At 42.4% G+C, this 16870-nt stretch overlaps 1 protein-coding gene across 16 annotated transcripts in view; it reads right to left on the bottom strand.

The window, feature by feature from the left end:
• MAGI2 (membrane associated guanylate kinase, WW and PDZ domain containing 2) overlaps positions 1–16870 on the bottom strand; it is a 1124289-nt gene that overhangs the window by 1050973 nt on the left and 56446 nt on the right. For 9 of the 16 annotated variants that reach the window (XM_075926597.2, XM_075926590.2, XM_075926502.2 and 6 more), the window contains exon 2: positions 6823–6894. The exons of the other annotated variants lie outside the window; for them this stretch is intronic. In XM_075926597.2, the coding sequence (XP_075782712.2) occupies positions 6823–6894 (72 nt within the window). The remainder of the gene's footprint in view (positions 1–6822; positions 6895–16870) is intronic. 16 annotated transcript variants of the gene reach the window in all.

Genomic DNA, 16870 nt, shown 5'->3' with positions numbered 1-16870 from the left:
TGTTTTATTTTCTGACTACTCCAAATATAACACTATTCATGCAGCAAAAATTGGAAGTAAATTCACATCTTCTTGCAGAAACTGAAGGAAGGTTTCACCACTTCATCCATCAATTATGCAAAGCATAACTAGACAAAACAGAGAATAGTATTGTGATTCTTCACCTTTAAGACAGGGATGGGCCACCAGGAATGGTGAGTAGGCTGCATGAGTGGCTCTCCTTCACCTCAGTGGTCCACAGCAGTCTGCAGCCCACTCGGGTTCCACCTGTGGTCCCATGACATCCCCCTCCCCCATTGACCCTTTCTCCCCCATGATCCCCTCACGCATGGAACCACCAGAGCCCCACACTTCTTAATCCTTCCTTTGCCAGCACTTTTGGAGCATGTGGATCACCTGATTCAAACTCTGTCCCCACTTCTTTCCTTCACTCCCAGAGCCGGAATGCCACAAACAGCTGATCCGTGGTATTCCAGCTCTGGGAGAGAGAGGGAGGAGCAGAGATGGAGCACAAATCAGGCGATTTGTGGCTCCTGCGAAAGTGCTGGGAGGGAGAGGGGAGGAGCAGGAAGTGCAGGGCTCTGGTGCCCCAGTGCACGAGAGGTGCACAGTGCAGAGGGCAGCCAAGTGGTCCGCAGTCCACAGGTGGAGCCCCAGTGGGCTGCCTGTGGCTGTGGACTGCAGGTTGCCCACCACTGTTATAGAGGAGGAGTGTCACAGCCTCCAGTAGTTGTAAGTCACAGGGGTCAGAGTGTCAAACAACTATCATCTGATTAAGTGGATTTTACCCAAGAAAGCTCATGATACTATATATATTTTTGTTATTCTCTGGGGTGCCACAGGACTACTTGTTGTTTTTAAAGTTACAGACTAACACAACTACCCCTCTGAGACTTTTTTTGCATGGACTTAAGATACCTTAAATACATAGGGTCAGCTTAATGTAAATCTGTGTTGCTCTACTGAAAACAATTTAGCAACTGGGAATCGGGCCTGTCTTAAAAAGCCAGAAAGGTAAATCATAGCTCACTGAACAATAGCATAGCAGATGCTGAGACTAAATACAGTGGTAGTCAAACTCTGGTAACTTAAGGCAAATCTAGAATTAGTGGTATTGAAACGGGGACATTTCTCAGTAGGGACAAAGATAAAAGCACAAGAGCAGGGGAGTTAAACTGAAGAAAGTGGCCACAGAAAGAGATTGAACAGTTCAATACTACCACCATTGTATTGCAAGAAAGGACAAGCAAAGTGAGTCCCAGAAAATTTACTGCATGGGGCCAGAGACGTCGATGGGAGGGAGGGGGAGTCAAAGAGCAAAGCTGATGTTTGCCTTCTCCCAAATTAGAAGGCCACAACCCCAGCAATTCAGGTCATAGGGAATGCCAGTACTGACAAGCTCAGAAAAAACGTTAGAAGCTCCCACATCCGCAAGTTATTCCATTATCTTCTGCTACTGTCCGTGTGTGTTACTGGAAGGGAGCATACAGCCACTACTATCAATAAGTCAACTAGCTCTGGGTATGGTCACTTATCAACCCAATGAATTCGGCTGGGCCCTTCCTGAGTGACTGTTCTCAGACTGGACAGAAGGGCGAATGGTTCCCCATTTAAGCTTGGAAACAACAGGGCTGTGTCTACACTGGCATCCCTTCCGGAAAAGGGATGCTAATGTAGCACTTTGGAATAGGCAAATCCGCGGGGGATTTAAATATCCCCCGCGGTATTTGCATTAACATGGCTGCCGCTTTTTTCCGGCTTGGGGATAAGCCAGAGAAAAGCGCCAGTCTAGACGTGATTCTCCGGAAAATAAAGCCTTTTCCGGAGGATCTCTTATTCCTACTTGAAAGAATAAGAGATCCTCCGGAAAAGGCTTTATTTTCCAGAGAATCACGTCTAGACTGGCGCTTTTCTCCGGCTTATCTCCAAGCTGGAAAAAAGCAGCAGCCATGTTAACGCAAATATCGCAGGGGATATTTAAATCCCCCGCATATTGGCCTATTCCAAAGTGCTTCATTAGCATCCCTTTTCCGGAAGGGATGCCAGTGTAGACACAGCCCAGCAGTAATAGTAACTGCTCCTTCCATTCCATACTCACAGCCTGCTCTAGCTCTGGACCTAGTCATTGCCTTCTACTCCCAACTCCTGTCTCCAAACATTGGTTTGTCCCCCTACCATGATTCCAGCTGTGCCATTTGCTTCTTTGCCAGTTCCTGACTACTGGCTTGTCTCCTGCCTACAACTCTAATTCTTCCTGCTGATTCTGCTCCAACCATTATACTAGACTCCTGTTATACCTACTAGGTTTCACCGCCTGCTCCCCAATGTGGTACAAGTATAAAATATAATGGAAGTGAAGACCAGAACCTCAAGGATCAATGGACAAGGAAAATGTTTTTTTCCCTTCATTTGGAATTTTCTTACTAATTTAACTAGCAGAAGTACCTGAATGGCATTAAAAACAAAGATCACAGGCACTATGGCAATTGGCTATGCACAATGGTACTATATATTTGACCTCGATATTGCTCACATTCATGATGGCCTGATGACCAGAGTGGCAGAAAATGGAAAAATATCAGACTGATTTCTGGTGATCAATGGCACCAAACAAGGTTGCATACTGACTCCCATGCTCTTTTTCCATCTCTCTCTTTTTTTTTTTTTTTTGGCTATGCTTATCGAAGCATTTCATGACATTGACAGTGGAGTATTTATCCAGTTCCATATGAAGGGGAAGCTATTCAATCTGTAATGCTTCTGTGCCCACATGAAAGGTGGCAGATTTACTCATTAAGGAGCTTTCATTTGTTGATGAATGTGCATTGGTTACTCACTCAATTAATGGCATTCCGTTTATAACTGATCACTTGGCTTGTGCAATCATTTTGTTTTCACAATCAGCCTAAAGAAAACTGAAGTACTGTACCAACTTGTGCCAAGGGATGTGTATGTCTACCCCATTATTAAGATCAACAACACTGCTATGAAGTCCGTGAAGAAGTTTTGCTACCTAGGGAGTTTGCTGTTACAAAAAGCCACAGCTGATGATAAGATTACCCATTTCGTAGCCAAGGCCAGCTCAGCACACTGAATGCTGTCATACTGCCTATGCAGAAAAAAGCACTAAACTACCCATCTATCAGTCAATTGTGCTTACAATGTTTTTATATGAGATGTGGACAACATATTGCCACCACATTAGGAACCTTGCTCAGTTCCATATACATATGGTTTCAGTCAGTTTGCGCGGTCAAATGGTGGGATAAGTTTCCCAGTATTAAATCTTTCATTGTTGTCCAAGGCCTGGCATTCCAGGAATGCTCATGAAAGTTCAACTGAATTGGTCTGGGTATTTTGTTTGTATGGCCTACTTTAAGATAGAAAATGGTCAGATATTTTGTATGGCCTACTAGAAGATATCTTATTGTCAGATAAAGCAAGACATCATGGTGACAAGTACAGAAAATATAAACATACTCTGAAGACAAAACTGAACACATATCAGGTTGACCCAGCAAGTGGAAAGCACAGTCCATGATAGGGCAAGGAAGCAACAGATTTTTCATGTCACCATGAACCACTCTGACAAGATATCATCTTATCTGAAAAACATGAGCAGCACAAAGTAAAGATACAACTACCTGCAATTGTCATGGACAATACTGTTTGTCTCACATGGAATTGTATTTGCAATTCTTGCATTGCTCTGATTTAATATACATGTGCTCATCAGTAGCCTATCTGGAATCAATATGAGATTCCACCCTCATCGCTGCCTGAGTGAACATATGTGACTTTTATAAGTTTCTTTCCCTAGTGCAATCATAACTCTCAATCTGCTAAGGCCCATATGTAGGATACAAATAACAAAAAAACCAAAATAGGGGGAACAAAAGAATTATTTGTGAAGGAAACCTAAAATGCCTTGGGATTCATGTATTTAGTGTAAATAATTATTTTCCATTATGTCATTTTTATTATTCTTTATTTATGCTGTAAGTAATTTTCAACAATGAAAGTGAAGGGACACCAAATTTTGGTGGATGGTAGAGTAACTCTGAAACTGACACGAGGGATATTTGATAGGTCTGAGCACAACACATGGATAGCCTTATCTGACTTGTGGGTATTGTGGCAGACCCAGACCAGCCGTCTGTCGTTCACTAGTGGAAGGAATACATGCTGGACCTTGGGTAAGCAGCTTTCTTTTCCCTGAGTAAAAAAAGGCCAAAGCCTAAGTCAAAGCATAGTCAGGCAGGCGCCTGGGGTCATTCGGAACTTGCTAGAAGCCACAAGTAGCCAATTAAGGCCTGTGGTGTCATTTTAAAAGGGCTCCTCCCAGGCTAAGAAGGGGGAAGGAAAAGAGTGAAGGACCGGAAGGAGGAGGTGCTGTTTGCAGGAGCTGTGTAGGTGTGAGCAGAGGACTGACAAGCAAGTACCAAAGCAAAAGTACTAGGAGGGATTGTTTGAGGAAGTGGCTCAGGGAAAAGCTCCCAGAGTGAGAGTGGCAGTAACCCTGTTACCGCTGGCTCCAGGTTCCTGAGCCTGGGTTCCCTCCAACTGCCTCACAACATCTCAACCTCTGCCCCGATAAGGGAGATCAGGACTCCAGAGAGGGGAGTTTACCCTAAACCTGTGAACTAGTCTATAATAAATATGGCTCAGTAGGATGTGGCTCCTGCCTCTAGTAAAGAGAAAGAGGCCACGTGGAGGCTAACACTATCTGCCAGTAGCGTGAGACCCACAGGAATAGCTGGAGCTTTGCCAGAGCTAGTGTCAGAGTGGGATATTTCACAGCATGGAGGAAAAAAGACGGTGAAGGAAAAAACAAAAAACAAAATAAACAAATAAAAAGAAAAAAAAAACCAAGCCCCACACCAAAAAGCAAGTGCTCTAGGCTGTTGGATTTTTTTTTCTGCTTAATTGTGTTAGAGGCTCTGACCACAATGGAGGACTTAGTGAAAGCACTGGTACAGTCCATAGCAGCCCAACAAGAGCCCACACTACAAGGGGTTGGCACTACAAGAGGCGACACGCCTACAGCAGGAGACCAACCAGCTATTAATAAATCAAGTGGCTTCTGACAGGGTCCTACTCAGAGAGGTAGTAGACTAGATAAAGACCCTTACTTGGACTTTGGGGACCAAAATCCAGAGGGCCACAAGCTGTCTACCAAAGTGATGTCAGAGGATGACGTAGAGGCATATCTCCTCATGTTTGAAAGAACTGTTCAGCCGGAGGCCTGGCCCCAGGAACAATGGGCCAGAATACACACCCCGTTTCTCTGCGATAAGGCCCAGAAGGCTTACTATGATTTGCCAGCGGAGGACACTGCTAATTACTGTATTCCCAGCTAAAAGAAGAGATCCTGGCCCAATTCCTTCCACTAGTGACAGCAGCAGTACGGGCCAAGAAGTTTCATGAGTGGAAATACCAAGAAGATAAATTACTGAGGCTACATCTACACTTCAGGTATTTGTCGGCAGAGAGTATGCTAATGAAGCACTCATTAGCATTTGTTATGCTGTCATTTGCATATCTCTGCTGATGCTTTTTGTGCAAGAGGTTTTTGCGTAAAAACAAGCAGTGTAGACAGGGCTGTTTTGCGCAAAACCCCTCTTTTGCGCAAGATCCCTTATGCCTCAAAAAAGTAAATTGCCACATTTGTTTCAGTGGGTGTGCTGCCTGAGTAATGAAGTAGTTGAAAAACTGAAATGTTCAAATGGCTGATGAAAAATGTAATAATAATTGCATGCTTCTATCCAATTTCCAACCAATACCACTGAGGGCTAGTGAAATGATCATTCACTTCACTTAGCAACTGAAGTCAATTTACACTAGATGTGGATCTTGCCCATTATTTTTCTAGAAGGCTGTTCCTGTTCATTTATTACTTAAAGCTGAACCTGAACTTTGATGTTGATTTGATAGAGGAACAAACTTTTCCAATTTCAAACAGAAATTCTTGACCTAGAGAAAATCAAGCAGAGACTGCATTGTGTACAGAAATAAAATGTAAAAGCCCCCAATTTAGGAAAATATTCCTATTCATTAAAGCACTTTTGACCTGAAAAGCAAATAAATACTCAGGAGGACACCCTACAGAATCTATTCTAAAATTAACCAAACAGATATGATCTGCCAGTAAAAGAAAGAGGAGAAAACAGATATAATTCTAACCTATTAACTATGGATGAGTCCCAGGCAGCAACTGCTACCTTAGATTAAAGATAACGAGAACGATTTCACTGCAGGTAAAAATGGTGGAGAGACATTTAAAAGCTCTTATGGAAAAATATTCATGTCAACTTGAAGTTAATGTACCTTAGATTAAAGTCTAAAAATGTCTGAGAACTACTTTCTTTGTCTGTAACGGGAAAATCTCCTTAGAGACGGGTGACAATTGGTGAGGACATGGAAACTGTAAAAACTTACCAATAACACTTACTCAAACACATTTTATTTTTTGAGTCTCAGAGGAGTAGATGTATTGGTTTGTAACTTTGAAAAACAATTTCCACAGGAAATTCAACAATTTCCACCCCACCATCCACCTTAGCCTGGACCAGTCCACACAGGAGGTCCTCTTCCTTGACACTACAGTACAATTACATGATGGCCACATTAACACCACCCTATACCAGAAACCTACTGACCTCTATTCTTACCTACATTCCTTTAGTTTCCATCCAGGACATATCAGTTGATCAATTGTTTACAGCTAGGCCCTAAGATACAACCAGATTTGTTCCAATCCCACAGACAGAGACAAACACCTTCAAGATCTTTATCAGGCATCCTTAAAACTTAAATACTCACCTGGAAAGTGAAGAAACAGACTGACAGAGCCAGGGGAGTACCCAGGAATCTGCTTCTTCAAGACAGACCCAACTAGGAAAATAAGAAAACACCACTAGTCATCACCTACAGCCCCTCGCTTAAACCCATCCAGTGCATCACTGAAAATCTACAACCTATTCTGGAAAATGATCCCTCACTCTCACAGGCCTTGGGGGACAGGCCAGTCCTCGCCTACAGACAATCACCTAAACTGAAGCAAATTCTTTCCAGCAGCCACACATCACACCTCAGACATATGTATTCCTGCAATAAACCCTGTTACCAAAACTGTCCACACATCTATACAAGCGACACCATCACAGGACCTAACCACAACATCAGAGACTCATACAACTACATATCCTTTAACTAAGGTGCTACACAACTACTCATTTTTATTTTTTGAGAAACTCACAAGTAAAGTAGTTAGTTCTCACTGGACCCTTCCAGCCATTTATTTTTATTTTTTTAACTGAAGCATAAATGTTGTATTATCAATTCCAGTCTGTCAGGTTCTGTTTCTAATATACAAGAACTTTCCAGCCCACCTTAACAAGTTAACTCTCTTGTTTAAATCTCTTTTTAAATGGTTCTCAGGTATAACACGGGAGGGCAATTCCTGCAGGCTACAGTACTCTGTTTTCAAATCAATTTCACAAGGAGCAGATGACTGTTCTGATACCTAGAGCTTTCATCAAAAATCTGAACTTTGGAGGTACATGAGGAGCAAAGAAGCCTGATTCCATTATTTTTTTAATCTAGTTTTCTAATTCCTTTCATTTAAATTTTGTGGATAGTTTTATTTTCATGTGTGTTCTTTCCTTTTAGCAACTGAAAAGATAACTACCTTTTCTGTAACTGGTGATATTTGAGATGTGCTGTTCATGTCTATTCCATATTAGGCATGTGCTCACCACATTTACCAGTGCCTGAAGCTTTTTCCTAAGCAGTATCAGCTCTGGCACCCTCTGGTATAAGAGAGTTGACGATACACCCCCGCCCCTCAGTTCTTTCTTGCCGGAAATGCCAACAGTGGGGAAGGCCATGGAATGGACACGAGGAACACATCTTAAAGAACAAGAGTTAGGGGAAAAGGTAACTGTCTTTTCTTCTTTGAGTGCTTGCTCAACTCCATTCTGTATTAGGTGACTCCAAACAATACCAAAGGAGGCAGGTAGGAATTCACAGATGTATAGATTGCAGTACAGCTACCAAACCCATTATATAATGTCCTATGAATGTCACAGCCCAACAAATATCCTAGATAGGGAGGTATACGAAGACCATTAAGGATGCCTGAGCACTGGTCAAATAGGCTCTGACAATTGGCAGCAGCAGGACACCTACCATTTCACAAGGAGTAACGGTAACTCATTTCACAAGGAGTAACGGTAGTTCGAACTAGGAAGCCTAGTTCGAACTACCTAGTTCGTGCCCCGTGTAGCCGCGCTGCACGGGGTTCGAACCAGCGGGGTTTTAAAAATGGCGGCTCCCTGCTTATGCAAATGAAGCCCGGAAAATTCAAATCCCGGGCTTCATTTGCAAGTGCAGTATGCCTACATTACCCCACTAGTTCGAACTAGCGGGGTAGTGTAGACATACCCACCGTGAGCATTATTTCTCATTAGGGAGGTGTAAGTGGAAGGACGTGAGGGAGGAATGAGGCACAAGCCCCCAGTGGGGCAGACCAGGGAGGCTCTTAGTGCTTCTCAGGGTAGAAGCTATCCCACAGGGCCTCCTGGATACTGACAGCCCCCCAATGGACCTCCTGGATGGCAGCCTGCAGAAAGTGCAGCCAGGCTCACGGCAACGCGTCCATGAGAAGCACCAGAGTGCCCACAGGCAGCTCTGGCTCCATGTTGCAGAGTTCTGTGGTGTCCCGAGTAAGGGCAACCAGAGCACGCAAAGACAAAATGCTTTGCTGTCCCTCATCAAGATAGGCAAGCAAGCAGGGAAAGCTGAGAACCGGCTGTCCGGGGGAAGGGGAGTGTCCCTTCATGCACAGGCCTCAGATAGCCACAGGCAGCAGCCACACAAAGTAACTCCTGACCTGATGCCCTGCCAGACCTGGTTCCAGCCAGCCTTAAATGCGATTCAGCGTCCACTCAGTGTGGATGCACTATTTCAAAATAGTAAAACGCTATTTCGAAATGCATTTTGTGTGTAAACACGTTATTTCGAAATAACTTATTTTAAATTAACTATTTCGAAATAAGATATTTCAAAATAACGGTGCCGTGTAGACATACCCTGTCAGTCTTCCCCAGACCTCCATTCACAGAGGTGAATGTGGCTATCAAATTGATATGAGTCGTAGTGGTGAGTGAAGTATCTAAAACATGTTCCTGTGATCCCCTGAAGCTGCTTGTCTTGTGGTACTAGATGAAGGTATGAAATATGCACATAAAAAGCCTAGCTCATCTTTTGTTTAAAATGTTTATTTTTGCACTGGGTTATGCATTTTGATAGCTTCAGTGTCTACAATGTTTCATTCATATCCTGAACTTCCTATTGCTCTGTGTTCCCTTGAAATATTGCTTCAGTGAACACCTGATATGCTAAGTGGTATAATTTATCACTGTCAGGCATGTGGAATTTTGGACACGCTATCCCCAGCATAATCTCAATTTTTACATGACTCCTCTTACTTGAAGAAGAGAATTTACAATCTCTGTGCCCTTAAAACACAGGCCAATAATCTTTCAGTGATAAGTTCTTTACATGGCAGGTCAACCCCCCACCAACTGCAGAGTGTTTTGCCTGTACTGGCCCAGCTACAATTCAGACTTTCACGGGTTGGGGTCAGAATTCAGGAAACGTGGGCAGAGGAGGAGCACCCCTCTTTAAAGTCACAGTAGGGCCTCTTTCAGAAGGGGCTTCCTGAACAAAACTACCCAGCAAGGACTGAAGAACCTGGTGTACTCAGAGGTAATCTTTTTCAGATCTAGGGGCCTAATCTCCCCCCTCCCTTCCTCCGCCCCCCCCCCCAAAAAGAATGTATCAAATTTAAGCACATGAGTATTGCCATTGAGGTGAAGGGAGTACCCGATTAAAGCTAAGCATACGTTGACAGAAGCAGCATGAGATTTTCAGACAAACGATGGTTCCTTCCTCAAGTTTATCTGGAGTACAGGGCTGAATGTATATCATCAAGGTGTGGGGTTTACTTATGCTGTTCCATTGAAAAGATGCATCCCGTTTCCAATCACAGTCAGGCTTGGAGGTCAGCCTGATCTCTCTTTGGAAGGAGTTCCACGGCCACAGCCTGTTGTTGAGAACATCCTGCCTCCAGTCTGTGGTTTTATGGATGAATTCCCTGCCTTAGCCACAGAAGAACTCCACCATCTCCAGGTATTTATACCACACTAATCACTGTGGCATCTAGACATGTGATCTCCATATCAAGGCTTGCCAGTCATTCATCCAGTCACCCCGTGCTGTAGACTTCTGCCACAGTAATAGCTCCAGATGCTACAGCTGCAGAATTCTCACGGCAAGTTTTTGTTCCAAAAAAGAGTGCACTAATACTTCCTCTCATCCTTCCATAGTGCACTTCACATGGGTAATGCTGAACAGCAGGATATAGATTGCTTTTTCAACACCCCTTGAAACTACTTTAATTAGAATCCATAAAAAGGACTAAAGTAGCAATTTAACTAAATAATGCATGCCACTCATCAAAAAAATATGAGTTGTCTAAAAATGATTAGAACTAAAGCTTTCACTTCTTTATTATCTGAAAAGTTACTTAGCTACCCATAAGGAGTCTTCCCATACAGGCCTATATGCATTGTATTTCCACGGAGAGTTAGAGAAGTATGTTGCATGGTGGTGCTCTAGCACATCTTATATTGCTCTGCTGTAATCTGCCAAATGACTTAAAGATGATCTTGATTAATTCATGTCCTGTCAGTCCTGCAAGGTGCTCAGTGCTCTCAACTCTCATTTAAGTTAGAGGCAGCCAAGGGCATACGCTACAGGAAGCTCTCACCATTTGTGGTGTCATTATCCATGGTTCCACATATTCACAGTGCACTGCACCACACCAGCCCAAGCACATGATGTAGCATGAGGACGCTTTTTCAGGGCACTCTAGTAACAGAGCCTAAAAGTTAAAAAGGAAATGATGCAGTATCGGGAAATTTTAGATGACGTGTTTATTGCATTATTACATGTAAATATTTATCTATTGCATCATTACATCATTTATATGGAAAACGTGGTTGTTTTGTGTTGGGAACATCCCCCGCTCCCAGTAGTCACAGAATGGTATCAATAACATATCCCCCATGAATGGCAAGGATTTCCTGTACGTTGTAAGCACTGTTCTGTACATTGCTTGAGCAGCCCCCTATTTTCTGGGTTTCTACTAACCCAAAAGTAATGGTTGTAGGATCCATGCTATTTTTCTTATTATTATATACATATCAGTTGATCCAGCTAGCTGAGTGCTAACAGCCACATTTAGAAGCAGACTAAAAAAGTTCTTCTTCCCCTGATTTAAACCATTTCCTTATAGTGGCTAACATTATTTAAAGTATCTGAATTGATGCTAAAACAAAGGGGGTTGTATAATAAACACCATAAGGCCAGATCCTCAGCTTGTGTAAATCATCACAGCCCCATTGGCACTTCACCAGTTTGCACCAGCTGGTGAGCTCATCCCAAATGATCAGAATCATGCTGCATCACAGAAGAGGGAGCAGAGAAAGACTAAACTACAGAGAACTGAACTGCAGATAAATAATTTCGTGGAGGGATGCTGGTGATGGAGTAACTGAGTCGTGGGCAACCTGAGGCTTGTGGGCCAACGTGACCCATCAGGGTTCTATGTGTGGCTTACGAGACATTTTTTTATTGTTGCCCATGTGTAGGGTTGCCAGATTCTGCTGGTTTCTGTCATAGTTTTTTCCCTACCGGTATTATTAAAGCGACATGCACATAAAGCAAGGGCACATGAAGTGAGGTGCATGGTATTGCATACAACATTGACTATGAGAGTCATGTGCACCTTCTGCATCCAATCGAAACATTGCAGTTACCAAAACTTCCTTATCCCAGGGAGACCATCCTGGTTATGACAAGCTTGTGGCCCACCGAGATGATGGAGGGACACTCATGCGGCCTATTCACTAGCCTAGGTTGCCCATTGCTAGCATAACCCATGATGCAGGTCATATACAAAAAATGACAGGAACTCAGAAATAATGGGTCTACTAACACTAAAGTATTCCTTTCTGGGGCCAATCATCCCCTCCGACTTCCATGAGCAAAGGGTACATTGAATTATCATTTGGGTGAAGCAAGGGAATGCAGATCTTATCCACAGTATTGTTGTCATGATAATCTCACAGAAGTTCTTTGGGATTCCACTACACAGGACAGGATTGAGATAACGCCTGCTCTGCCCATCATTGTGTCTCTTCCCACTCAAACTAGTGGAACTTGTGGGTAGGTGAATATTCACCCTGAACCTGTCAGTAGTTTTGCTATTGGGAGACCACAGGGAGTTGGAATCTATTCTGAAGTCCCATAATCTTGATACATGTGGCCCTGTAACCTGACAAAAGCTAAACATTTAGGCTATGTCTACACTGCAGGCTTCTTGCACAAGAACTGTTTTACGGAAGAGCTCCTGTGCAAAAACTCTTCCACAAGAGCGTGTCCACACTGCCATGTGCTTTTGCGTAAGAGATGTGCTTTTGCGCAAGAGCATCCAAGGCAGTGTGGATGCTCGCTTGCGCAAGAAGGCTCTGATGGCCATTTTAACCATAGCAGCTTCTTGCACAAGAAATGAATGTTGTCTGTCTACACTGCCCTCTTGTGAAAGAGCTCTTGTGGCAGAGGGCTTATTCCTCATAGAGAGAGGAATAACTTTTCTGGAAGAAGCCATGTTTTCCAATGCCATACTGTAAATTACTTGCGCAAGAACATGTGTGCAGTGTAGACAGCCAGCAAGTTTTTGCACAAGAACAGCAAGTTTTTGCGCAAGAAGCATGCAATGTAGACATAGCTTTACAGTTTGAACCCACGCAAACACTGCATGGTTGGGAGAACAAAACCAATTGCCCAAAGAAAGAATTCTGAAGAACATATGAAATAAATCAAGTTAATTAAGATTAATTTCATGTGAGATTAATCTCTTAATGTGAGATTAAACTGCAGATAGATGCACTGATGTTTATGTTTTTTTAACTTTGAATTGGCAGAGCCTGCCTACTTTAATCCAGGGTCTAGAAGGAAGCAATTTCTAAAAACAACCATTCTTCTATTATAATTATTATACCCTATAGCATCTAATTATTATACAATTATTCCACTTTTTTCTTTATATTATTAATATCTTATTATAAAATAAAAGGACCTTCTAGCAATCTTTTCAACTTTTGTATAGAACTCTGTTCTTTTGCTGCCAAATATTGAAATTTGTACCCACAAGTCTAGAGGATCTCCCAACAATGAATTGGAAAAATCATTACAAAGATGATGACTTCAATCTTGTACTCCTTAATCAGACATAGCTCCCCATATCAATTAGAGTTTTGCCTGAATGTTACTTAAAGGACAGTGTTCACTATATATTACATTTAATTTTGTGTTTCTGTGTGTTTGTGTGTGTGTGTGTGTGTTTGTTATATATAAACATATATAAAGAAGCAAGGGATAAAAAGAGAAAGTTTCATCATCTTAAAACAAAATTTAAAAAAACCACATATTATTCTGCCAGCTCAGCCATGTCCCACCATTTTGAAAAAGTGTCATTTTAATGACAAAACTTGGTTAAGGTTCCCTGCAAGAGTAGTTTTTTCAATTTCATTCTGAGGGTCTATAAAATATGTAAACTAAAACTGGTAACATTGTTTGTTAGAGTTCAGAGAATCTGGAATCAGTGCATATGGATTTTAACTCCATACTTACCCACAGGATAGGAACCCTGTTGTCTGCAAGCAAAATTTAAGTTTTGGTTCCTGACAATAATATCTGTCATAGGGTATGTCTACACAGCAGTGTTATTTTGGAATAACTGATGTTACTCCGAAATAACAAAGAGCGCGTCTACGCTGCAAGCCATTATTTCGAAATAACGGCAAGCTAGAGGACTTCTTACTCCAACTCCTGTAACCCTCATTTTACAAGGAGTAAAGGAAGTCGAAGGAAGAGTGTTCTTCCTTTGACTTCCTATTGAGTAGGCAGCGCCAAAAGCCGAATTAAGCTATTGAAACTTAAGCCATGCAATCGACACAGCTGATGTTGCATAACTTAATTTGAATTTTGCCCTGTTGTGTAGACGTACCCATAAACTTCAAAAAGCCGTAACAATATAAATTTACATGGCACACATTCCATGAGTAATAAATAAGCCTGTACATTTGTATTGAGAAAAAGGCAAGGAAGTACACACTATTTTAAGCTCACCAACTTGTTTCTCCTGTGAAAGCACTCAGCAGTTACATGATGTTTATTTATAATCACAGTATTAGCAGTAGGACTTGCCATACTTAATATTCACCCTTTGGAAAAAGAAAAAGATAGTACAAACATCTTCAGCAGAGTCACTGCTGAAAATATTAATTCAACCACAGTGATGCAAATCCTAAAATCTCATTTGAGGGAGCAGTGAACTCCCACAAACAAAAGAGTCTCTACATCAGGGGAGAAGAGAGGCAGGATTGTGTGGACCAGCAGAGCGGGTGAACACCTCCAGGGAACTGAAGGTCATTGCTATACCTTAGGGTACCTGGGAATGGCTACAAAGTTGTAGCTAGAGAATGTTTTCACTCTGCTCCTCACTCCCAAAGAGACACCTGGTAGCAGTGACTCAGTCTGGGAGCTGAAAAGAATGAACAAAGAAGGAAGGAAGAGAAAGTTTTGTTACTATGGTCCATACTAGAGAGGCTTGAAAGTAATCCCACACTGTGTTCTGAACATTCATTAACACTCCCTCAGCATCTGTCTCAGGTGTTTCTAGTCCACCCATCACTTTAGTGTCTTAGTACCAGCATATTTATCCATCCCACTGAACACATGTATGGCAGTACATATGGTGCAAACCATTATATACTGATCCCAAAACTTAGGGTCTGGTCTTGAGAGACTAATTTTCCACTGGAGTCAATGGAAAAAAAAGATGCTCAGCACCTCTCAGCAGATCTCAGCAGCTGGCACAAATAGACTCACTGCAACAAAGACAATGAAGTCAATGGGAGTTTTGCCATTGACTTCACTGGAGCTGGGATTTCACCCATTGTGTTAGGTTTAACTTTGGATTGCTTTGTATTTACACTGCAACTGGTGGGTTTTGTCTGTTTGCATTTTTAGCTGTTTTTTGTTTAAAATGTAACTCTGTACCCCAGACAGCTCCCATTTCATGCCAGACTTCAAAGGTGCTTGAAAGTAGGCTGATTTTCCCAATACGAGGGAGAAATATCCCTTTTTCTTTAAAAAAGGTGATTATGCAAATACACTGTATGGTGATTTACAAACAGAAATTATTTACCCAACAAGCTGTTATGGTCAATTATATTAATCCATATTTAGCTACTTTCCAAAGAGTGTTTATGAACCCATTTGACCACAATGATTCCAGTCTGTTGTGTGTCTAAGTACAATGGGATCAGCTGGGACTTTGACTTACAAGCCATTTAATGTGTCCATGGATATTTTCTGATCTGCTTTTTTCCCTCTTGAGCTGAATTTGGATTAGAAAAATTAGTCAGAATTTAAGTAGCATTAAACTCTCATGTATAATATTGCCATCTCTGCACCAGGATTCGGAATTTCTCCCCAGCCTCCTTCTATGACTAGGCTGTTCTAAATGAGTCAAAGATATTTTTCCTTGTCTGCTGAATACACAGTGGTCTGATCCCAGAGGGAGGCTGCCCACAGAACCAGGAGTTGTACTTGCTGGAGTTCCACTTGCAGGCCATCACAAGGCTGTGCCCCAACTAAATATGCCATTGTTTCCTACAGGTAACTTTCAGACATTTAGCATTGAAAATCAAATAGTATTTGGAACCTCCTTCCTTCTTTGTGTAAGGGTATGTCTACACTACCCCGCTAGTTCGAACTAGCGGGGTAATGTATGCATACCGAACGTGCTAATGAAGCCCGGGATTTGAATTTCCCGGGCTTCATTAGCATAAAGCCGGCTCCGCCATTTTAAAAAGCCGGCTAGTGCGAACCTCGTGCCGCGCGGCTACACGCGGCACGGGCTAGATAGTTCGAACTACGTAGCCATTCCAATCTATCTGTACGCCTCGTTCCACGAGGCGTACAGATAGTTCGGAACAACTACGTAGTTCGAACTATCTAGCCCGTGCCGCGTGTAGCCGCGCGGCACGGGGTTAGCACTAGCCGGCTTTTTAAAATGGCGGAGCCGGCTTTATGCTAATGAAGCCCGGGAAATTCAAATCCCGGGCTTCATTAGCACGTTCGGTATGCATACATTACCCCGCTAGTTCGAACTAGCGGGGTAGTGTAGACATACCCTAACATACTAATATGGCGCTTCTAATGTGAGCACCTCACGAGCTTTAATATTTCTCCTCACAGGACTCAGGTTTAGAAGTGCTATTATTCCCACGTTACAGATGGAGTACTGAGACTCAGAAGGCTAAGAGATTTGTCCAAGGCTCACAAAGGAAGTCTGCAGCAGAGCAGGTAAGCAAACTCATGTTTCCCTTTCCCATGTGAGGGATCCAACCCTAAACTATCCTTCTTTCTTCCTAAACATAAGTAATTATCAAACATTAGGGGCCAGAGCTCCAAAAAGGATTGAAACCTGATTTTCCAGACTCATAGCAAGAAATCATACAGAACTTGAAGAGCTTATGCATTTGCTTGGATTCATATACACAAGAGCAAGACTCATGTGATACTGTATTCATGAACTTCTGCTTCCATCCATGAAATTTTTAAAATGGCTAAATGCCTAAATGTCTTTTTGCCGAGATGCACATTTTTAATGCCAAGTCATAAACCCTTGGAAATAAGTTTATTGTGGAAATGCTAGCAGAATCTAAAGTAG

This window comes from Pelodiscus sinensis, chromosome 1 (genome assembly GCF_052426305.1).
Source record: "Pelodiscus sinensis isolate ZL-2025 chromosome 1, ASM5242630v1, whole genome shotgun sequence".
NCBI classification, from domain to species: domain Eukaryota; kingdom Metazoa; phylum Chordata; order Testudines; family Trionychidae; genus Pelodiscus; species Pelodiscus sinensis.
Note: the sequence above shows the minus strand (reverse complement) of the source record. Positions and strands in the feature narration are given on the sequence as shown.